This window comes from Scyliorhinus torazame, chromosome 7, assembly GCF_047496885.1.
Source record: "Scyliorhinus torazame isolate Kashiwa2021f chromosome 7, sScyTor2.1, whole genome shotgun sequence".
In the NCBI taxonomy this organism is placed as follows: Eukaryota; Metazoa; Chordata; class Chondrichthyes; order Carcharhiniformes; family Scyliorhinidae; genus Scyliorhinus; species Scyliorhinus torazame.
Window position 1 is genome coordinate 120,531,787 of NC_092713.1, and position 24,405 is coordinate 120,556,191.

Here is a 24,405-nt window from a genome sequence, read left to right on the forward strand (position 1 = left end):
TAATGCCACCATCTGCGGCCACGATCAGCAGGACCACGACACCAACCTCCGAAAATTCCTCCATACCGTAAAAATCCTTAATCTCACATATAACAAGGATAAATGCGTGTTCAGCACCGACCGTCTAGCCATCCTCGGCTACATAGTGCATGATGGAGTTATAGGCCCAGACCCTGAAAGCATGCGCCCCCTCATGGAGTTCCCCCTTCCTCTCTGCTCCAAGGCCATGAAACGCTGCCTGGGATTTTTCTCTTATTATGCCCAGTGGGTCCCCAACTATGCGGACAAGCCCGCCTGCTAATCCAATCCACGGTTTTTCCCCTGTCGACAGAGGCCCGCCAGGCCTTCAGCCGCATCAAAGCGGATATCGCAAAGGCCACAATGCACGCCAACGGCGAGTCCCTCCCCTTCCAAGTCGAGAGCGACGCGTCCGACGTAGCTCTGGCGGCCACCCTCAACCAAGCGGGCAGACCTGTGGCCTTCTTCTCACGCACCCTCCACGCTTCAGAAATCCGCCATTCCTCAGTTGAAAAGGAAGCCCAGGCCATAGTAGAAGCTGTGCGGCATTGGAGGCATTACCTGGCCGGCAGGAGATTCACTCTCCTCACTGACCAACATACGGTGGCCTTCATGTTCGATAATGCACAGCGGGGCAAGATAAAGAACGACAAGATCTTACGGTGGAGGATCGAACTCTCCACCTACAACTATGAGATCTTCTATCGTCCCGGGAAGCTAAACAAGCCTCCTGATGCCCAATCCCGCGGCACATGTGCCAACGCACAAGTGGACCGCCTCCGAGCCCTCGACGAGGACCTCTGCCACCCGGTGGTCTCTCGATTCTTCCATTTTATTATACCCTCAACCTGCCCTACTCCATCGAGGAGGTCAGGACAGCCACCAGGAACTACAGAATCTGCGCGGAGTGCAAGCCGCACTTCTACAGGACAGAGAAAGCAAACCTGATAAAGGCTTCCCGTCCCTTTGAATGCCTCAGTATGGACTTCAAAGGGCACCCCCCCCCCCCCCCCCCCCCCACTGATCGCAACACTTACTTCCTGAACATGATTGATGAGTACTCCCGGTTCCCATTCGCCATTCCCTGCCCAGTCATGACCGCAGCCGCCGTCATAAAAGCCCTCCACAGTATCTTTACGCTGTTCGGTTTCCCTGCCTCCATCCACAGCAATGTGGGTCCTCCTTTATGAGTGACTAACTGCGTCAATTCCTGCTCAGCAAGGGCATTGCCTCGAGCAAGACGACCAGTTACAACCCCCGGGAAACGGACAGGTAGAGAGGGAGAACGGAACGGTCTGGAAGACCGTCCTACTGGCCCTACGGTCCAGAATCTCCCAGTCTCCCGCTGGCAGGTGGTCCTCCCGGATGCCCTCCACTCCATCCGGTCACTGCTGTGTACCATGACCAACCAAACATCTCACGAACGTCTCCTTGTCTTCCCTAGGAAGTCCTCCTCCGGGACCTCGCTCCCAACCTGGCTGGCAACTCCTGGACCCATCCTGCTCCGCAAACATGTGCGGGCGCACAAGTCGGACCCATTGGTCGAGAGGATCCATCTCCTCCACGCTAACCCTCAGTACACCTACGTGGCGTACTCCGACGGCCGACAGGATACGGTCTCCCTACGGGACCTGTGTTGGATCCCCACACACACTCCCACCCTCCCTCCCACCGGTGCACCCCACAGCCGCCCCCTTTTCAGGTGGATCTGTCCTCCCACTGGTCCCGTCTAGGGGTGATGAAGCTGCCCAAGAAGCCGGAGCCACAGATGCCCGAGCCGGCGCCTGCATCACCACCGAAGCTACGACGATCACAGAGGACGACCAGGGCCCCCGATCGACTAATTGCTTCATTCTGAACTGTAAATAAATTTTGTAAATAGTTGCGATGTAATGAGGGAAAACCACTGTACTGATGTATACTGGGTACCTCCATAACCTGAACCTGTACCACTGTAATGCGAGGCCACCACCCCTGTTGGACTCTTTTTTTTTTTTTAAACAGGGGGTGAATGTGGTAGTCGGTATTAGAGGTATTACGGTACCCTGTAATGCTGTAAGACCATTGGTGTAGGAGGTACTGTTTTCATTGGTTAGGCCTGCCTGCTGGTAAGGCGGAGTATAAGAGCCCGTGTCTCCCCAGCAGCTGCCTTCTGTACCCGCCCTGCTGGGGGTAACATCTAGTGTAATAAAGCCTTCAATTGTCTCCAATCTCGCTTCTGGAGTTATCGATCGAGCATCACTGTGAAAAGCCCCTAGTCGCCATATTCCGGTACACGGAGAGAATTTAGAATGTCTAATTCACCTAACAGCATGTCTTTCGGGACTTGTGTGAGGCAACCAGAGCACCCGGAGAAAACCCACGCAGACACAGGGAGAACGTGCAGACTCTGCACAGACAGTGACCCAAGCCAAGAATCGAAGCTGGGACCTTGGAGCGGTGACGGAACAGTGCTACCCACTGTATTACCGTGCTATGCCTGCAAATTTAAGCCTGACCCTACCAATGTGGTTTCCGTGCTTGCAGATCTACAGTGGGTATGGTCTTCTCTACAGTTAGCTGCAAGAGAAGTGCAGGGAACATGATATTCCTATTTATCTAGCTTTTGTAGAACTCATTAAAGCATTCAACACTAGGGTAAGATTGTACAAGATTTTGGAGAAAACTGGCTGTCCACTAAAGCTCCTCTGTCTCATCCCCTCCTTCCATGACATGTACTGTATGACACAATTTGATGCCATCTTTTCCTATAGTCTCAGGGCGAAGAACAGAGTAAAACAGTGCTGTATCCTAACCCCTGCTTTATTTGGTGTTTTCCTCTCCATACTCCTGACTTTTGCCTTCCCTGCAGACGAGGCTGGATTCTTCCCAAAATGGGACTATGTCCCCCACGCCGGCAAAAGTTTCACTCTGAAGATTCCTATAAAAAGATCAGCCTATTCACTGACCTTCAGGGGGCTAGCAGGGACCCAGAGTAGTTCATGCAGCTTTAGCTATTATGTGCCCCCGCACTTCCGGTTTTTGAGTCTGCGCTTGGCGGCGGCCTCCAGCGGCTGGGCCGAGCGCCATCGGACCACAGAGGCAGATGAAGAATGTAGACCCCCCCGATCGGCTGCGCGCCCGAAGATCCAACCGCGGCAATTTGTCCCCCGGCCACCTGTAAGGTCCCCCCCCACCAACCAACCAACCAAGGTGGCCGTGGACTGAGTCTGCAGCCGCCATGCAAACTTCCTGAATGGTGATAGGTGGTTAGAACCACTCTGTCGGGAACTCGGCCGATCGGGAGCGGAGGATCGTTGGGCAGGCCTCTGGCAATGGGCCCCCAGCCGCGTGGAGTACTCCGCGAACACGCCGATTCTCAGGTCCCGGAGAATCGGTGGGCCTGATTTTGGCGTGAAATTAGATTCTTTGCGATTTCGGCACGGGACTGCGGAAAATCCAGCCCATGGAGTTTACTTGCATACTAGGGTCAGACAGCAAGCTCCACACTGTCCAGAAAGGCAGACAAAAATACAGCATTTCTTGAGCAGAGAATTCTTCTGTTCTTCGGATGCTGTGTCAGTCATTTGAATGGAACTCGCCTACAGACGCTCCTATGCCTGCACCTTATTATCCCTTACTATAAGTATTATGGATCTCCACCCTTGATCACACAAACTAAGCAATACCTTGATGTGGAAATAGTTAGCAAATTCTGTTACCGGGAGGGCCATACTGAGACTATCGGACTCTTGATGCAGACCTTGATGCATGTGTGAAGGAAGCTACCATTTTGACCAACTCGTGAATCATGCATGGAAAAGCAACAAGATGCTGGTTTATGAGGCCTTTTTCTGGTACCCTGTTGGAAGGCTGTGAAGCATGGACAAATTGCAGCTACTAAGAAAGGGAGCCAAACCGTTTTCAGCTTTGTTGTAATCTTGACATCTCATGCAGACATGCTTACAAAGGCAAATCTCCCAAGTTTGCTCATGTTCATCAAGAGAAGCAACTTTGCTGGCTTGCGCACCATCGCAGGATCGAAGACTATGGCACATTCTCAAAAGATCTTGTGAGTGAGGTAGCCAGAAGACCAGCAGGGCACCTAAAGTTCCGCATCAAGAAAGGTCTGGCATCGAGGCCCTAAATGTTCATTTTCATACCTGGGAGATACTAGCCAATGACTGAGGGAAATAGTAACAATACCTGTGGGCAGGCATGCACCACCGATCAGTGGCTACAGCAGCTTGGCAACAGAGATCAACACTGAAATCAACACCTGATGAGCAGCTCATATGTGGATGTGTGGCAGTCTTCCTTTCAGATTGGTCTCTTCATCCAGCAGCAAAAGTGCACCATATGAAACTATCTCACCCCCAAAGGCTTTGTTTGTCGTTCATCACCATGTGTAGATGGAAGGATGTCGATTCACTTATTAGATGTGTGTCTGATCGAGTTAAAAGCTGTCTTGCTTTAACTGTGGATCAAACTTGTTCTGTAATAATGCTGTTGCTAAATAGAATGTCAAGGTTACTGGCTCTGTAAACTTAATTTTAAACCCAACAGAGGGGGAAAAATCCCCTTTTATTGAGGGTGCAGTTTGTAAATTTTTGTGTTTAAAATATTGTTTTCTGTTTCAGTAGCCTCACCGCAGACCAATGATTTTTTGGATATGCTTGCAAGTTCTCAGAGCCGTCGATTAGATGATCAGCGTGTAAGCATTAGCAATCTTCCAGGCTTGCGGCTTAACCAGCATAATAGTCACTCTGTTCTTGGGCACCTGATCACCAGTGGAGACAGCAAGGAGGCAGACGATTCTTTCTTTGATATGCTGGTAAAATGTCAGGTTAGTCAAATTTTTATACCATGCATCTTTTTTAATTTAATTTATTAAAATATGTGAGGTGGTTAGCACTGCTGCATCATGGCGGCGAGGACCCGGGTTCGGTCCCAGGTCACTGTTCGTGTGGAGTTTGCACATTCTCCCTGTGCCTGCATGGGTCTCTGAGACCAAGTGTAAGTGAGAAGTGAGTTAGGCCTCCGAGCGATAAAACACAGAGACAAGCCTGCACTACTGGAGTTTGTGATTGAAGCAGATATCATGCCCACATTTAAAAATAAGTTAGGATAGGTTAATTGAAAAAAATAGGGGATAAAAGGAATTTGAGAATATGATAGGCACATTTAATTTCTCCCTCTGAGCTGTAGTCCTAATTCAGAGTTAGGTACTGGAGTTGGCCATTTGGCTCATGTCTGTTCCACTATTTGATAAGATTGTGATTGTTCTCAACTCTACTTTCCTGTCTACCTTCTCTAACCAGAGAGTTTTTTTAAAGAAAATATTTTAATGAGGCATTTATAATTTTAACAATTTTAAACATCAAATTTCAATAAAAAACAAAACCACAATAATATACTCAACAACCCCCCCAGGCACAAACCCCAGCCAACATGGCTTACACAAACAGTGCCACCTTTTCCCAACCACCTCCCATGCCTCTCTCTTCCCCTCCCCTCCCCCCACTGACCACTTAATTTGAAGTCGATGAATGGCTGCCACCTCCGAGCAAACCCCTGCAACAAACTCCCACCACGTCACTAACCCACACCCCCGACTTCGGGGGCTCCGAGTCCCTCCACCCTAGTAAGATCCGTCTAATAAGATTTGCCACCAGGGTGGCAAAGGCCAGGACATCGGCCTCTCTTGCCCCCTGGGCTCATGGGTCTTACGACACAATGAAGATCGCCACCTCTGGACTTGGACCCACGCTCATTTGTAATACCTCTGACATGACGTCAGAAACCCTTCAGCCTCGGACATGCCCTAAACATATGAACATGGTTCACAGGACCCTGCAGAGCCCACACCTATCCTCCACCTCCTCAAAGAACCTGCTCATCTGGGTCACAGTCATGTGTGCCCTGTGGACTACCTGAAACCGTATCAGGCTGAGCCTGGCGCACAACGAGGATGCATCAACTCTCCTCAGGGCCTCCTCCCATAGTCCAGCCTGCAACTCCCCACCCAGCTCCTCTTCCCCTCCCCTGGAGGGGCCCACTCCATCAGCTCCTTACAGATCTCGGAGACCTTCCCCTCTCCTACTTCTGTTCTCGACACCACCTTATCCTGTAGCCCATGGGGCGGCAGGTGCGGGAAGGTAAAAACCTGCCTCCACACAAAATCCCTTACCTGCAGGTACCAGAACCCATTCCCCCCTTGCAACTCAAACTCCTCCTCCAGACACGGGAAACCCCCATCAATAAAGAGATCCCCAAATTTATTGATCCCTGCCCCCCCCCCCACCGCTAACCATAGAGTCTTGATTAACAAGATGTCAATATACCTCGACCGTGAAAGGTTTCACCGACCATTCCTCTACTGCACTGGGGAAGAGAATTCCATTGACCACTATCCTCGGAGACTGAACTTTTACACTGTGTCCCCGAGTTCCAGTATCTCCCACAAGGAGAAACATCCTCTCAGCATCCACCCGCTCCAGTCACCTAAGGATCATATCTGTTTCAATAAACTAATCTCTTATTCTTCTAAACTCCCAAACCCAACTTTTCCTTGTTTCTCATGCAATTAAATACTTCCAAAGTAAGGATACCAAAACTGTATTCAGTACTCCAAATGTGGTCTCATCAACACCTTGTACGGCTGTAACAAAGTTTCCCTACTTATATACTCTATTCCCCTTGCAATAAATGGCAACAGTCCATTTGCCTTTTTTTTGTAAATTTAGAATACCCAATTATTTTTTTTCCAATTAAGGGCCAATTTAGCGTGGCCATTCCACCTAACTTGCACATCTTTGGGTTGTGGGGGTGAAACCCACACAGACACGGGGAGAATGTGCAAACTGCCCACGGACAGTGACCCAGGGCTGGGATTCAAACCCAGGTCCTCAGTGCCATAGGCAGCAGTGCTAACCACTGTGCCACGTGCTGCCTCCAATCACTAAGGTACCTGCATACTAAGATTTGTATCGAGTTCTGCAATCTCTCCATTTAAATAAGATGTTGCTTTTCTATCCTTCTTGCCAAAGTGAATGTCTTCATATTTTCCCACATTTAAATATCATCTGAAATGAAAAATGAAAATCGCTTATTGTCACAAGTAGGCTTCAAATGAAGTTACTGTGAAAAGCCCCTAGTCGCCACATTCCGGCACCTGTTCGAGGAGGCTGTTACGGGAATCAAACCGTGCTGCTGACCTGCCTTGGTCTGCTTTCAAAGCCAGCAATTTAGCCCTGTGCTAAACAGCCCCTTAAATTCAAAGCCCTGACAGGGACTACCTGTCATATAAAAAAATAATTGGGTATTCTAAATTTACAATATCTTCCAATATTTGTCCACTCACTTCACCCATCTAAAGACTTTGGACCGTTTTAATGCCTCAACAAATTTAGCAACCACGTTTTCCCATGGTGGGCTGACCAATCAATCCACTGGTCTGGATAGACTTTGGCTTTTAGTTGATGCACTGATTTTAATTTTCCAAAGTTTCCTAGATGCAGGAAATTAGCAAATGTAACACCATTATTCAAAAAAAAAAAAAGGGGGGTAGGGAGAAGAGCATGCGGAACTGGAGGAGAATGTTGTGGGGGGGAGAAAGGAGAGGAAAGAGTTAGAATGTGCAATTGCTACTAGATCTTATCAGTTCATCTGTTTTGTTTTGAATGCTACGTGCATTTGAGTTCCAGAGCCATACGTTTTGTCTTTTTTATTAGTTTGTAGCCTCTAGCCTTATCTGTTGATTTACTCTTAGACTTATACTCAGTTCTTTTTCGTCCCGGTCTGTTTTTAATTTTCCATATTAATCCCTTGTCTTTACTCTGACATACCACATCTCTTGCCTCCCCCACTATTCAGTCTAAAACTCTCTTACCCTAATTATGCAGTTTCAGGTGCAGACCATCCCAATGGTACAGCCTCCACTTGCCCCACTGGTACCATTATCCTACAAATTGGAACCTACTTCTCTCACACCAGACTTTGAGCCACATATTCATCTCTCTAATTTTACACACCCGCTGTCAATTTGCATGTGGCTCAGGTAATCTAGTTATTATAACCTTTGAGGTTCTGTTGTTTAAGCTCGTGCCTAGCTCTTCATACGCTCTATGCAGAACCGCTTTCCTAGTTCAGAATCTTTTTCCTACTTCTACCAGTGTCATTGGTACCAACATGGACTACGACAATTGTCTCCTTCCCCTTCCACTGCAAGTTCCTCTCCAGTCCTGAACCCTAGCATCACACAGCCATTTGGACTTTTGCTGTTGAGAACAGTGTCTATCTCTCTCTCTCTCTCCCCACCCCCCCTCATTACACTGTCCCCCATTACCACTACATTCATTTTTGCTCCCCCACTTGAATGGTTTCCTGTACCATGTTCAGTTTGCTCATCCACCCTGCAGCCCTCACTGTCATCCAAACAAGCTGAGAGAACCTCAAACCTGTTGGACAATTGCAGAGGCTGATGATATTCTTGCACACCTGCCCTCTGTCTCCTTACAAGCCTCACTCTCTTGTCCCTGACCAAAGCAGCCAGTTAACTTTCCCCCTACGTGTTGCAGCACTTGCAGCTCAGCCTCCAGTTCAATAACTGAGCCGAAGCTTCCCGAACCACAACGCAGATGTGTTTGCCCTGGGTCACACTGGCATCTAAGAGCTTCCACATGCTGCGGCCATGACACATTACCTGTCCTGCCATCCTTAATGTATTTGAATGAATTACTTGGGTATTATTCACATTTATGTTGCTTATTTCTATATATTAATTTTGCCCACCCATTTATATGCGATTTTGAACATTGGGACTGGAAGACTTTAACCACCTATCAGATAGTCACTAAACAGCTAGCCCCTTTCGCTGTAGTAAGAGCAAGAACCAATTCCTACATGGTGAAAAAGATAGAAAAGGAAAAGATCACCCCACCCCCTCACCAAACTCCCCCCCGGTTGTCACTCAGTTCCTCAGCTATGCTTGTTTAATTTCAAACAAATACCAAGTGGCTTAAATATCAAACTTCAGAGGAGAACATCCTTAATTGTAAGTGACCTAAATTTCTAGTACCTTCAAATAACATTGAAGAAGATACTGAAAGAATAATTATTTAATCAATTGTGCTTTCTTTAGGGCTCTAGGCTAGATGACCAGAGATGTGCACTACCACAGCCTGTACGTAAATGTATTACTGTTCCTGATGAAGACTTCTTTAGCCTAATCCTGCGATCTCAGGCCAAACGGATGAATGAACAACGGGTCGCACTTCCCTTGAACATGATAGAAAAAAAGAGGAATCTCTCCCATTGAATTGAATGAACATGTTTACTTATAATTCTTTAAAAACTAATTATTCCAGAGAAATTTAAATTAATGGTTTGGATTTGGTAAAATTCGCACCACTTTGTCCACAAGTGTACGTTGCTCTTAAGTTTTTTTAATGTTCTGTTGCAAATTTTAAAGGAATTTGAATGATTTGAAGTTAGTAAACAATGTCTATTAATTCATAAACTGGTCAAAAGGTATGCTGGGATTCTATATTTTTTTTTTAAACTGAAAACTTTTTATTATCACTGATCTAATGATGATCATGACAAGTAAAAGATTATCCTGATTTTTTTCAGATGCTACATCAACAAATATTGATAACTAAATTCATTTTTACAAAATTTGTTAGCAGCAGAAAATTGCAATTGCCTTCATTTAACAGCAGAAAATTGCAATTGCCTTCATTTAAAAAAAAAATGCGAAAGATACCCTTTAGTCTTTGACATTTAGTTAATACAGGAAATCATTGTTATTTATAACCAAACTATTTTGTGATGTACAAAAATATTTGTAGCTGTGTTCTACTGCCAGTCTTGTGCTGATTTTTTTCTCTTGTAAATGCATGATTTGTGGATTTTTTTGTAACTGCTGCTGTAAAAACTCTTTTAGTTCTTGATTGTAAATCCAGTACTGAGCATTTATAACGTGTTTTACATAATTTACACTTGTTTTTGTGGTTGGGGTCAGTATTGAGTTCATATTTAAGGCTCCAAATCTATCTCCCAAATCATTCGTTCTGCTTTTGTAAGGTACGTTTGTAAAAGGATTAAACAAAAATGTTCTTCAACTTGTGGAAATTCTGCACAAATTAACTAACGGGCAGATTCTTTTTCAAATTCAAATCTCAAGATAAAAAGCAATGTAACTAGGCATGCTTTCCTTCTACAATGCTATAGCATTTCACATTTCGGTTTACTTTACTTTTATCTCTAAGAGAAGCAATTTTGGGGAATAACTACATATATTTCTTTAATTGTTCATAGTTTTTATGACAATGATATGCAGTAGAGGCAATGGGCAGACATGCCGAGATTGAGGTAATGTCTTATTTCATCAAACTACTAAGATGAGATAGACAAACATTATATACATTTAAATTTTTTTTAAGCATCCCAGGCAGCTTTGTTCGAAAATACCTCTTGTGCTTCCACAGCAAAAGGAACAATATATTCTATTCATTATTAGTCAATATAAAAGGGGACCGGTTTAACTCAGCTGGCTGGACAGATGGTTTATGATGCAGAGGGTGGTCAACAGCGTGGGTTCAACTCTTGTACCGGCTGATGTTATTCATGAAGGCTCTGCCTTCTCAACCTTGCCGCTCGTCTGAGGTGGTGTGATCCTCAGGCTAAATCACCACCAGTCAGCTTCTCTCCCCCCCCCCCCCCCCCCCAACCCCCAAACCAAAGGGGAAAGCAACAGATGGTCATCTGGGGCTATGGCGACTTTACTTACTTTAGTCAAATAAAACATTGAATAATGGTAGAATTGAGTACTTAATTACATTTTATATTTTTGGGTAGGCAAGGACGACAGGTTAATTTTTCTCAAGTGTTGATCACTATTTCCTTTCAGTGCAACAACTAGATATTCGTCATGTTTTGTTTTTGCAATGATGTAGTGTGTTGTGGAATCATGACTTCAGAATGTATTTTTATTATAGACGGAACATTAAAGAATGCGGCCTCCAAATCTGAATTCTGTCACATTTGTTTAAGGCACTGGACAAAACAAAAAATTATTCAGTGTCCAACTTGTATAGCTTCAGTGACCTAACTATGAAAGATTTCTGCAAATGTTTTAATACAGCACTTTGGACAGTGCAAAAGTTAGGGTGCTGGAAGCAACAAATAGCAATTTTCAAATGGGGAGCACGGTGGGAACACAGCAGGGAGCCTGTAGTGCTTATGACTGGAGTGTGAAAAAGCTGTCCAAAAGGAGAGATTTAAACTCTTGTTGCTCATGAGTAGCCATTACAAGAGTTGAGAGGCTTGATTTTATGAGAAGAGACTATTTGAGCTCTAGAGAGGTACATGAGGCACCCATGTCCCCTCTCGTCATGCCTACTTGGCCTGGTTCAAAGCCGCTCTTCTCCCAGATAGAGGAACAAATCTTCCATCTGCCACAGCCTCTATCTCACCGAGTGCATCAGTAGAAAAATGTGAGGCTGCTTAGGAATGGCTTCCAAAACCATTACTGGCCCTCTGCTCTTGCTGCATATACATTTCTGAAGGCAACCGCCAACTCAGTCAGGACTACTGTTTTCCTTTTAAATTTTAATTGCTTAACTCCAACCTATATTGCCCCTAATTAGGTGCCAAACTTGGTTCCAGACCAATTAATGGCTATTACGTTAGGAGGTTAGGGTATGGTTCATGATCCTGGAATGAAAATTCAGTCCATAGAATTCGAAACTAAGTTATAATGCACTTCTTTAAAACACTGGCTTGATTTTGACTCAACTGGAATTTTGTATTCAATGCTGGTCAACACAATTTAGGAAGGATGTAGGCTTTACAAAGGGTGCAGACAAGATTTACAAGAATTATTCCAATGATGAGGGACTTCAGTTATTTGGATAGATTGGAAAATCTGGGGCTGTTCTCCTTAGAACGGAGAAGCTTGTGAGGAAATTTGATCATTTACAATGAATTTTTTTTTTAAAAACCTAGGAAATGAGTGCCCTCCAGTTATTGACCCTTTCAACAATGGGAACAGTGGCTGGGTTTCTCCGGTCCTGCTGCAGTGAACGGGGTTTTGGCTGAGCGCCAAGCTCTCCGTTCTCACTGGCAGCAGTGGCAGGGCAAATTTAGATCAGAGAATCCCAGCCAGTTTCTTTATATACTCGGTCATGAGTCCGCCACCACTCCAGCGGGAGTGTTATATCCAATTTTGGGGAGTGCATTTTAGGGAGGATAGCAAGGTCTTGAAGAGGGGGCAGAGGGACTGTCGGGAATGAGGGACTTCAGTTATGTGAAAAGGCTGTGGTTGTTCTCAAGGTGTTCAAAACTGAAAAGGACTTTGATAGAAACTCAGAATTAAAGTGTTCTGGAATGCATTGCCTTAAAAGGGTTGTGGAAATAGATTCAATAGTAACTTTCAAAGCAGAATTGGATAAATACCTGAGAGGAGAAAAATACAGAGCTATAGGGGAAAGAAAGCTTTCCCAAAAGAGGTAGGCGAAGCATAAATGATCTCTTTTAAGTTTGTGTGAAAAGTTTAATTTCATGAACATACTAAAACCAGGCCTGTAATATACGTTTACAAACTACAATCCAACTCCTTTCCAAAGGACTCCTTAAAAATTACTTTAAAATGTTTGCATCAAGAATTTGAGTGTCTTTACTGTGCCAACTTTGGAAATTAATGCAGAAAGAAACAAGCTTTTTACTTCAGCTGGAAAACAAATAAAAGCAACCACACTCAATTATAGTATGAACAGAAATAGTAACTACATTATGCGAAACCACTTTCAAATTTAAATTGTGTTTTTCTTTTTATGCAAGCAGTTCTTGGATGCTGCAAAATAGTTTTAGGGTGTTCATTAAAAATATCTACTTTTCTACTAGTATTATGTTAGAAGAATTGCCACTGCCAGAAACAATATAAAATAATTAGCCATGAAAATCTTCATCTTGATTTTTAAAATACAAATTTTAAAACCACATAATTGATTTCTGTGTTGCCAAGTTTCTGTGTCCAATGAATAACTCAGAATTCTGTCACTAATCCAAGATACTTTACTAGTTTGCCATTTTGAATACAGCCTCACTTAACCTTTGTCAGTTCTCTGATGTGAATTCTTCAGATTTAAAAGAGATCTGTTCAAATCAACGCATACATTGAAGCTCAACTTTGTTTAGATTGTTAGAAACGGAAAACATGGCGCAATGCACTCAAAATGCTATTGAAAAGAGAACTCGAGAAAATAGCTGCACATCACATTGGATACAACTATCTTAAGCCACTGACCTGACACAGTAGATTCATGCAGTAAGGCCTCACATCCAAGCCCTGTTTCCATCTTTAGCTAGTTTTGACTAATTTCAGGTTTGTTTATCATATTTCAGATGCCCCTCAGTGAAACATCACAACAGCATAATCTCAGTGCACCAAAAGGAACTGACAGATGGCCAAGTTAGAGACATATCTTCCGTTTCCTTAGCAGAAAACATTTTTTTTTCAGCAAAGTATCTGCACGACAGTACTGAATCTAAACAGATGAGTGGTAAACCAGCACTTATACAGAACTTTCATTGGTACTGGTGGAAGTAACATTCAGTGCCAAAACTGAGGCTCCTGATGCATTGATGATAGCCTAGGATTTACACCGGAGCTGTAAGAATGTGCCATCTATAGAATTCCCTAAAGTTGATCAACACCATTCCAGTCTGGGGAACAAACAATGATAATGGACCAGACTTCCAGGCTAAATGAAAGAAATTTTCAATTGAAAAATTGATACAATGTTAGACAATTAGCCTTAATTGAATGTGGTGCTACTCATACAAATGTGTTATTAAAAAAATAAATAGCTAAAGCTACTATAGATTAAAATTAAATTGAAAGATAGAAGTACACACTGGATGCCTGAAATGAATAACTTTTAAAGTTTGCATCATATAGCATACGTGTTCAATCTTACGCTTTGTTCACAAGATATATGTGAACACTTCAAATGTTAACAAACTCCTGGTATGGAGGGAAAATCTTATGAGGAAAGGCTGATGGACTTGAGGTTGTTTTCGTTGGAGAGAAGAAGGTTAAGAGGAGACTTAATAGAGGCATACAAAATGATCAGGGGGTTGGATAGGGTGGACAGTGAGAGCCTTCTCCCGCGGATGGAAATGGCTGGCACGAGGGGACATAACTTTAAACTGAGGGGTAATAGATATAGGACAGAGGTCAGAGGTAGGTTCTTTACGCAAAGAGTAGTGAGGCCGTGGAATGCCCTACCTGCTACAGTAGTGAACTCGCCAACATTGAGGGCATTTAAAAGTTTATTGGATAAACATATGGATGATAATGGCATAGTGTAGGTTAGATGGCTTTTGTTTCGGTGCAACATCGTGGGCCGAAGGGCCTGTACTGCGCTGTATTGTTCTATGTTCTAAAGTCAAAGAGGCCATTTGATTGAAATTTCCAATAACCAGCAATTGGTGCAAGATATAACTAATGCTGGTTTCTTCAACAGAAATCTTCATGTTCTTTGGTTCTCTCCAGAGTAGTGAAAGCCTATGGAACAAATAAGTATTAATAATTCATCTCAAAGTTTGAAAATAATGATCTACATTATTTCACCTGTGAAGTGTTTAATAATCAAAAGAGCTGATGTTACTCCATTCGCATACAATATGAACAATGTTCAGTACCTCTGAATATCTTTAATGACATACAGGGAAATTGACATGAAGTTTATTGCATACTTACTTCACACACTTCTTTCTATATTACAATATTTGAAACAAAGACTAACGTGGGATTTTACATTTAAGTTAAATTATACATCAGTGGCAAAAGACTTGTTTAAATTTGAAAATGCAGAGAAAAATTTATGCAAAATTCAAATAAGTTACATGCTACACAAATAAGGTTAAGATCAGATATCCCATCACTGTAGAACAGTGACATTTCATCAATAATACTGTACATTCTAGAAATTGCTCGCTCAAAACAATAATTTGTTTTTGCTCAGGAAAACATTCTTTCTGCAAATTCTGATTTACAATTTAACTTCAGGCAAACAGTAAAAAAAACTAAACATCAGGCCTGTGGAACAGGTTACCAGCACATGCGTTAAACACTTGAATACTTTCAAGGGAATACTTCTCCAGCTTCCACCCTAAACACATTAAAGAAGCCATCCCCTATGGACAAGCGCTCCGTATACACAGGATCTGCTCAGACGAGGAGGAGCGTAACAGACATCTACAGACGTTGAAAGATGCCCTCGTACGAACGGGATATGGCACTCGACTCATCGATCGACAGTTCCAACGCGCCACAGCAAAAAACCGGACCGACCTCCTCAGAAGACAAACATGGGACACAACCGACAGAATACCCTTCGTCGTCCAGTACTTCCCCGGAGCGGAGAAACTACGTCATCTTCTTCACAGCCTTCAACACGTCATTGATGGCGATGAACATCTTGCCAAGGTCATCCCCACACCCCCACTACTTGCCTTCAAACAACCGCGCAACCTCAAACGGACCATTGTTTGCAGCAAACTACCCAGTCTTCAGAACAGTGACCACGACACCACACAACCCTGCCATGGCAATCTCTGCAAGACGTGCCAGATCATTGACATGGATACCACTATTACACGCGAAAACACCACCCACCAGGTACGTGGTACGTACTCGTGCGACTCGGCCAACGTTGTCTACCTCATACGCTGCAGGAAAGGATGTCCCGAAGCGTGGTACATTGGCCAGACCATGCAGATGCTGCGACAACGAATGAACGGACATCGCGCAACAATCACCAGGCAGGAATGTTCCCTTCCAGTCGGCGAACACTTCAGCAGTCAAGGGCATTCAGCCTCTGATCTCCGGGTAAGCGTTCTCTAAGGCGGCCTTCAGGATGCGCAACAACGCAGAATCTTATAGCCAAGTTCCGCACACATGAGTGCGGCCTCAACCGGGACCTAGGATTCATGTCACATTACATTCATCCCCCACCATCTGGCCTGCGAAATCCTACCAACTGTCCTGGCTTGATGCAATTCACACCTCTTTAACCTGGGGTTACCCCATCTCTGGATCTGTAAAGATTTAATCACCTGCTAATGGTCGCATTCCAAGCATTGTTTGGCATCTTTGAATTTGTCTATATATGTTTCTGGAACATACCTCTTCATTCACCTGAGGAAGGAGCAGCGCTCCGAAAGCTAGTGACATCGAAACAAACCTGTTGGACTTTAACCTGGTGTTGTAAGACTTTGTACTGTGCTCACCCCAGTCCAACGCCGGCATCTCCACATCATGACTTTCAAGGGAGATCAGGACCTGTTCCTGGCTGGGGTGGAGATCACCTGGTACATAAGGTAAATACCCTGTATGATTGAACAGGGCCAGTGTGGACTCCAGGACTAGTTTGTTTCTCCAATTGGCCTGGTTTTTTAATCTGGTTTTTGCCCTTCCTTTCAACAGATTACAAATTATTTCTGAAACTAGCATTCTCCTGTGCACGAAACCACAAAAATCAACAAAGCACAGACTACAATAAATGGACATTAACTGTACAACACAATTGACAGAGAACCACTGTAACCTCCCTTTGTCCAAATAGAACCTTTTAAAAAAATATATTTTTTATTCTCCTTTTTCACATTTTCTCCCATATTTGCACCACCCAACAATAAACAATAAGCAGTAACGAATGCAATGTCAATCCCCATATCAATAACAACAATCCCATCCTCCCACCAACCCCCAAGCAACTGCCCGCATGTTCATAGAATTTATCATAGAATTTACAGTGCAGAACGAGGCCATTCGGCCATCGAGTCTGCACCGGCCCTTGGAAAGAACACCCTCCACCCTATCCCCATAACCTCACCCAATCTTTTTGGACACCAAGGGCAATTTAGCATGGCCAATCCAACTAACCTGCACATCTTTGGACTGTGGGAGGAAACCGGAGCACCCGGTGGAAACCCACGCAGACACGGGGAGAATGTCCACACACACAGTGACCCAAGCCGGGAATCGAACCTGGAGCCCTGGAGCTGTGAAGCAACTGTGCTAACCACTATGCTACCGTGCTGACCCATGTTTTTTTTTTACAAATAATTATTATTAAGGTTTTCATAAAATATCAAGAACAAAATGAAAAAAGGAACCCAACAGGGTTAAGTACAAAACACAGTCTAGAAAAGCAACTCTCCATACCTCCCTCCACCCTGTACATAAATAATAAATTAACATTGACACCCTGACTTAACACAACAGGTATATACACCCCCTCAGACCCTCCAGTGTAAATAACAAAAATAAAAATAAAGTAAAGTAACCCCCCCCCCCCCCGGAGTTGCTGCTGCCATTGACCAATGTCTACCGTTCTGCCAGGAAGTCTAAGAATGGTTGCCACCGCCTAACGAACCCTTGTACTGACCCTCTCAAGGCGAATTTCACCCTCTCCAACTTAATAAACCCCTCCATATCGTTGATCCAGGATTCCACGCTTGGGGGCCTCGCATCCTTCCACTGAAGAAGAATCCTTCGCCGGGCTACCAGGGACGCAAAGGCCAGAATACCGGCCTCTTTCGCCTCCTGCAATCCCGGCTCCTCTGCCACCCCAAATATTGCGAGCCCCCAGCCCGGTTTGACCCTGGATCCTACCACCCTCGACACCGTCCTCGCTACGCCCTTCAAAAATTCCTCCAGCGCTGGGCACGCCCAGAACATATGGGTGTGATTTGCTGGGCTCCCTGAGCACCTAACACACCTGTCCTCACCCCCAAAGAACCTGCTCATCCTTGTCCCGGTCATGTGTGCCCTGTGCAGCACTTTAAATTGTATGAGGCTGAGCCTCGCGCACGATGAGGAAAAGTTCACCTTCCCTCGGGCATCTGCCCACGTCCCTTCCTCAATCTCCTCTCCCAACTCCTCCTCCCACTTGCCTTTCAACTCCACCACCGAGGCCTCCTCCTCCTGCATCACCTGGTAAGTTTCCGAGATCTTCCCCACTCCAACCCACCCCCCCGAGAGCACCCTGTCCTGTACTGTGTGTGGCAGCAGCCGCGGGAATTCCACCACCTGCCTCCTGACAAACGCCCTTACCTGTAAATACCTGAAGGTGTTCCCCGGGGGGAGCCCGTACTTCTCCTCCAGCTCGCCCAGACTTGCGAACTTCCCGTCCACAAATAGGTCCCCCAACCTTCGTATCCCTGCCCTCTGCCACCCGGAAAACCCTCCATCTGTTCTCCCTGGGACGAACCGGTGGTTCCCCCGTATTGGGGTCCACACCGAGGCCCCAGCTTCCCCCCTGTGCCGCCTCCACTGCCCCCAGATTTTGAGGGCAGCCGCCACCACCAGGCTCATGGTATACCTCCTTGCAGGGAACAGCAGCGGCGCCGTTGCCAGCGCCCAGAGACTCGTACCCACACAAGACGCCGTCTCCAACCTCTTCCATGCAGCCCCCTCCCCCTCCATCATCCACTTGCGCACCATCGTCGCATTGGCGGCCCAGTAGTACACACGGAGGTTGAGCAGCACCAGCCCCCCCCCCCCCCCCCCCCCCAATATCTCTACTCTGCTCCAGGAACACCCTTCTCACCCTCGGAGTCCCTCGCGCCCACACAAACCACATTATACTCCTGTTGACCCGCCTAAAAAAGGCCATCGGGATAAGCACGGTGAGGCACTGGAACAGGAACAAAAACCGTCATTTTGACTGACTGCACCCTACCCGCCAAGGACAGCGGCAACGCGTCCCACCTCTTGGAACTCCTCCTCCATTTGCTCCACCAGCCTTGTGAAATTAAGCCTATGCAGGGCCCCCCAGCTTCTGGCCACCTGGACCCCCAAATACCTGAAGCTCCTGTCCGCCCTTTTTAATGGGAGTTCGCCAATCCCCCTCTCCTGGTCCCCTGGGCGAACCACGAACAGCTCGCTCTTCCCCATGTTGAACTTGTACCCCGAGAAATCCCCAAATTCCCTAAGGATCCTCATTACCTCCGGCATTCCCCCCACCGGGTCCGCCACATACAGCAGCAGGTCGTCCGCATAGAGCGACACCCTATGCTCCTCCCCACCCCGCACCATCGCCCTCCAGTTCCTTGACTCCCTCAGTGCCATAGCCAGGGGTTCAATCGCCAGTGCGAAGAGAAGGGGGGACAGGGGACACCCCTGCCTCGTCCCTCGGTGCAACCGAAAGTACTCGGATCTCCTCGTGTTTGTGGCCACACTTGCCATCGGGATCTCATACAACAGCCTAACCCACCTGACAAACCCCTCCCCAAACCCGAACCTCTTCAGAACCTCCCACAGGTACCCCCACTCTACCCTATCGAAGGCTTTCTCAGCGTCCATCGCCACCACTATCTCCGCCTCCCCCTCCCTCGCCGGCATCATGATAACGTACAAAAGCCTACGCACATTCGCGTTCAACTGCCTCCCCTTCACGAACCGTCTGGTCTTCGTGGATGATCTGCGGCACACAATCCTCAATCCTCGTGGCTAAGACCTTCGCCAGCACCTTGGCATCTACGTTTAGCAAGGAAATCAGTCTGTAAGACCCACACTGCAGGGGATCCGTGTCCCGCTTCAGGATCAAGGAGATCAGTGACCGGGACATCGTCGGGGGCAAAGCCCCCTCCCCTCCCTTGCCTCATTGAAGGTCCTAACTAGCAACAGGTCCATATATTTTTTTATAGAATTCGACCGGGAAACCATCCGGCCCCGGTGCCTTCCCCGCCTGCATGCTTCCTATCCCTTTGATCAGCTCCTCCAGCCCAATCGGGGCCCCCACTCACGCCACCAGTCCCTCCTCCACCTTCGGAAACCTCAACTGGTCCAGGAAGCGGCCCATCCCTCCCTCCTCCAGTGGGGGCTCGGACCGGTACAATTCCTCATAGAAGTCCCTGAAGACCCCATTGATGCCAACCCCACTCTGCACCACACTCCCTCCCCTGTCCTTAACTCCCCCGATCTCCCTAGCTGCGTCCCGCTTCCGAAGCTGATGCGCCAGCATCCGGCTTGCCTTTTCCCCATACTCTTAAATTGCCCCCTGGGCCTTCCTCCACTGCACCTCCGCCTTCCTGGTGGTCACCAGGTCGAATTCGGCCTGGAGGCTGTGCCTCTTCCTCAACAATTCTTCCTCAGGCACCTCTGCATACCTCCCGTCTACCCTCACCATTTCCCCCACCAGCCTCTCCCTCTCCCCCTGCTCCCTCCTCTCCTTGTGGGCCCTAATGGAGATCAGCTCTCCCCTAACCACCGCCTTCAGCGCCTCCCATACCATCCCCACTCAGACCTCCCCGTTATCGTTGGCCTCCAGGTACCTCTCTATACTTCCTCGGACCCGCTCGCTCACCTCCTCGTCCGCTAACATCCCCACCTCCAAGCACCGCAACGGGCGCTGGTCCCTCTCCTCCCCCAGCTCTAAGTCCACCCAATGCGGGGCGTGGTCCGAAAAGGCTATTGCCGAGTACTCGGTATCCTCTACTCTCGCTATCAGCGCCCTGCTCAAAATAAAAAGGTCGATTCGGGAATAAGCTTTATGGACATGTGAGGAGAATGAAAATTCCCTAGCCCCCGGCCTTGCAAATCTCCAAGGGTCCACCCCTCCCATCTGGTCCATAAACCTCATCAGCACTCTAGCCGCCGCCGGCTTCCTACCCGTCCTAGACCGAGAGCGATCCAGTGCTGGATCCAGCACCGTGTTAATGTCTCCCCCCATTATCAGGCCCCCAACTTCCAAGTCTGGGATCCGACCCAACATGCGCTGCATAAAACCCGCATCGTCCCAATTCGGGGCATACACATTGACCAGCACCACCCTCTCTCCCTGCAGCTTACCACTTACCATTATGTACCTACCACCATTGTCTGCCACAATGCTCGACGCCTCGAATGACACCTTCTTTCCCACCACAATGAATAACGCCCATGAATTGTAGAACCTCACCATCCTTCCCCGCAGTTCAAACTTAACCTTCTCAAGAGTCAAGAATTCCATCAGGTCCCCCCGCCACGCCAGGGCACAGGGTGGAGAGGTTGAACTCCATCCCAACAGGATCCGCCTTCGGGCAATCAACGAGGCAAAGGCTACACCATCTGCCTCCACACCCATTTCCAACCCCGGCTGGTCCAACACCCCAAATATGGCCTCCCGAGGGCCTGGGTCCAGTTTCACGTGCACCACTTTAGAGATTACCCTAAAAACCTCCTTCCAGTAATCCTCCAGCTTTGGACAGGACCAAAACATATGTACGTGATTTGCGGGCCCCCCGCCCTGTTCACACACATCTTCTACCCCCTCAAAGAGCCGGCTCATCCTCGCCCTTGAGGTGTGCTCTCTATACTACCTTCAGCTGCATCAGCCCCAACCTCGCGCACGAGGTGGAGGTGTTCACTCTCCAGAGCACCTCACACCAGAACCCCTCTTTCATACCCTCTCTCAACTCTTCCTCCCACTTTGCTTTGATCCCTTCCAATGGTGCCTTCTCCTCTTCCAAAATAGCCCCGTAAAACGCCGACACTACCCTCTTCTCCAGTCTCCCTGTCGTCAGCACCTCCACCAGCAATGTGGAGGCCGGCTCCACCGGGAAGCTCGGTATCTCCTTCCTGTCAAAATCTCGAACCTGCATGTATCTAAACATTTCCCCCTGCTCCAGCCCATACTTCGCTCCCAGCTCCTTCAATCCTACAAACCAACCCCCAAGAAACAAATCTTTTAGTGTCTTAATTCCCCTTCTCCTCCCATTTCCGAAAATTTCCATCCCTGGCTAGAAACCTTTTTTTGAAGAAAATATTTTATTAAGACATTTATAATTTTAACCACCAGGTATCAAAAGGAACAAAACAAGATAAACAACACCCCCACCCAATAACAAACCCCAGCCAACATGGCTTACACAAACAGAACCTCCTTCCCCAGCCCCCCTTTCCACTGGTCTTCCTAACCTTACTCCATTCCCATTGCCTCCCCCCCTCCCCTCCGGACAGCTTTGTTTCTTCAAGAAGCTGATGAACGGCTGCCACCTCTGAGCAAACCCCTGCAGCGATCCTCTCAAGGCAAACTTGATTTTCTCAAGTCTGAAAAATCCCGCCATGTTGCTAACCCATATCCGACTTTGGGGGCTCAGAGTCCCTCCATCCTAGTAGGATCCGTCGCCGGGCCACCAGAGAGGCAAAGGCCAGAACATCGGCCTCTCTCACCCCCTGGGCTCCAGGATCTTCCGACACACCAAAGATCGCCAACTCCGGACTCGTTACCACCGTCACCTTTAATAATTCTGACATGACGTCAGCTAAGCCCTGCCAGAAACCCCGCAGCCTCGGAGATGCCCAAAACATATGGACATGGTTCGCAGGCCCCCCGCACAGCGCCCACACTTATCCTCCACCCCCTCAAACAACCTGCTCATCCGGGCCAATATAGAAACCTTAACTCTATGACTAAAGTAGTTTCCAAACGATAGTGACTTTTAAGGGTGTCTTGACAAATACATGAATAGGATGGGAATAGAGGGATACGGACCCCGGAAGTGTTGAAGATTTTAGTTTAGATGGGCAGCATGGTTGGCACAGGCTTGGAGGGCCGAAGGGCCTGTTCCTGTGCTGTACATTTCTTTGTTCTTTGTTTGTTCTTTGAAATAGCTTAATTCTGGATCAGATTCTACATACATGCCAATGCCAAGAATTATCCCAGAACGAAGGGCTTGTCATACAAGGACACTGGGTCTGTATTCAGTGGAGTTTAGGATGAGGGGAGATCTTATTGAGACCTACAGAATACAGAGGTGCCCAGGTAGAGTGGACGTGGAGAAGGTGTTTCCATTGATAGGAGAGACTGGAATCCGAGAGCACAGCCTCAGACTGAAGGGACGATCCTTTAAAACTGAGGAGGAGGAGGAATTTCATCAGCCAGATGGTGGTGAATCTGTCGAACTCATTGCTGCAGAAGGCTGTGGAGGCCAAGTCTTTAAGACAGAGATACATTAATAGGGTGATCAGGGGCTGCGGGGAGAAGGTAGGAAATGGGGATGAGAAACTTATCAGCCATGATCGAATGGTGGAGCAGACTCAATGGCCCAAATAGCCTAATTCTGCTATGTCTTATGATTAACCAAACCTAATTAGAGAATGGGTTTAAAATTCTCAAATACCTCCTCTCTCCTTCCCAGGGCGCAGTGGCATTTTTTGCCTATAGTCTGTTAATATGGAGACTTATCTGATAAATAATCAATAACGCATGGCATTATTCCTGGGTACTGAAGTGTTTTTAAATTCCTCAAACACCCATAATACTTTCACTCCTATCAATGTCAGTATTCGCTAAGATATTCAACATTAACTTTACACTTTTGCTGCACAGATATCCTGGTTATGCTCAGTAAAGGCATGTCACATTCATAACTTTTGCAATATGAACTTAACTTTGTGTGGAATCTTTTGAAACTGACTTCTTTTGAAATGGATAACATGTGCTGAAAAGGATAGCCACCAAATTTCATCTGGCCTGATCTGTGTGTTTGCAAACTACCACTCGGTCTCGCAAAGGACAAAACGATACAATCCAAACTGTGTCAACTACCATACCCTAAGATCATCCAAAAGACGGTGACTGTCTCAATTCCCCCCTTCAGGATTAATGTCTTCAAACAATAAACCAGGTTGTGGCCAATCAGCCCAAGACCAACACTATACCAGAAAATTGGGAAACGGGAACTGTGAGAAGCCGCAAAAGTTTCAGAACACCTCTCTTTTCAGCAAATATTAAGGTTCTGTACTAACACGTCCATGCCCCGTGATTACAATAACTCAACACCATCTTGCAGCACTGAAGAAGGCCATTCATCTCATCTCTTTAAAAGAGCTATCCCAGCCACTCTCCTGTTCTTTTCCCAGGACCTTGCAATTTTCCCTGTTTCAAGTATTTATCCAAAGCACTTTGGAAAATTATTATTAAATCAGGTTCTAACTGCCTGGGCAGTGCATTCTACATCTTAATAACTCACGGTGCAAAAAAACTCTCATTCCATCTCTTGCTCTTTTGCCAATTATCAAAATTTTACATGATTTAAGAATCAGACATTCCTGTTATATAAATTTAAGCTGTTACTATTGGGTGTCAACAAACTCTTTGATCTCTGTTGGTCAGAGAAAGGCTTTAAATGAAATGAGGACAGACACCAAAACAGCAGGCAGCGACCTGCTGCAAGTAGAGGACCTCTGTGCTGGCCAAGAACAATTTATATTTTTGTTAATTCAAGAGCCCAGAGTGACTTGTATTCAACATCCTGATTGAATTAACTGTCTCTCATCATACTCCGTTCCGCATATTATCAATTAAGGCAGATGTGAATAAAGCTGAAATCATTTCAGTTCACATCTGG

General features: G+C 46.5%; 2 protein-coding genes across 8 annotated transcripts in view; one reads left to right on the forward strand and one right to left on the reverse strand.

The window, feature by feature from the left end:
- gpsm2 (G protein signaling modulator 2) overlaps nt 1-11,026 on the forward strand; it is a 118,595-nt gene extending 107,569 nt beyond the window's left edge. For 2 of the 4 annotated variants that reach the window (XM_072511410.1, XM_072511408.1), the window contains exons 14-15: nt 4,638-4,843; nt 9,140-11,026. In XM_072511410.1, coding sequence (XP_072367511.1) covers nt 4,638-4,843; nt 9,140-9,316 — 383 coding nt within the window. In that variant the 3' untranslated portion in view covers nt 9,317-11,026. The remainder of the gene's footprint in view (nt 1-4,637; nt 4,844-9,139) is intronic. The other 2 variants (XM_072511411.1, XM_072511409.1) reach the window with 1 other exon arrangement.
- Nucleotides 11,027-12,528: 1,502 nt separating this feature from the next.
- clcc1 (chloride channel CLIC-like 1) overlaps nt 12,529-24,405 on the reverse strand; it is a 69,658-nt gene continuing 57,781 nt past the window's right edge. For all 4 annotated transcript variants that reach the window (XM_072511416.1, XM_072511412.1, XM_072511414.1 and 1 more), the window contains one exon: nt 12,529-14,569. In XM_072511416.1, coding sequence (XP_072367517.1) covers nt 14,522-14,569 — 48 coding nt within the window. In that variant the 3' untranslated portion in view covers nt 12,529-14,521. The remainder of the gene's footprint in view (nt 14,570-24,405) is intronic.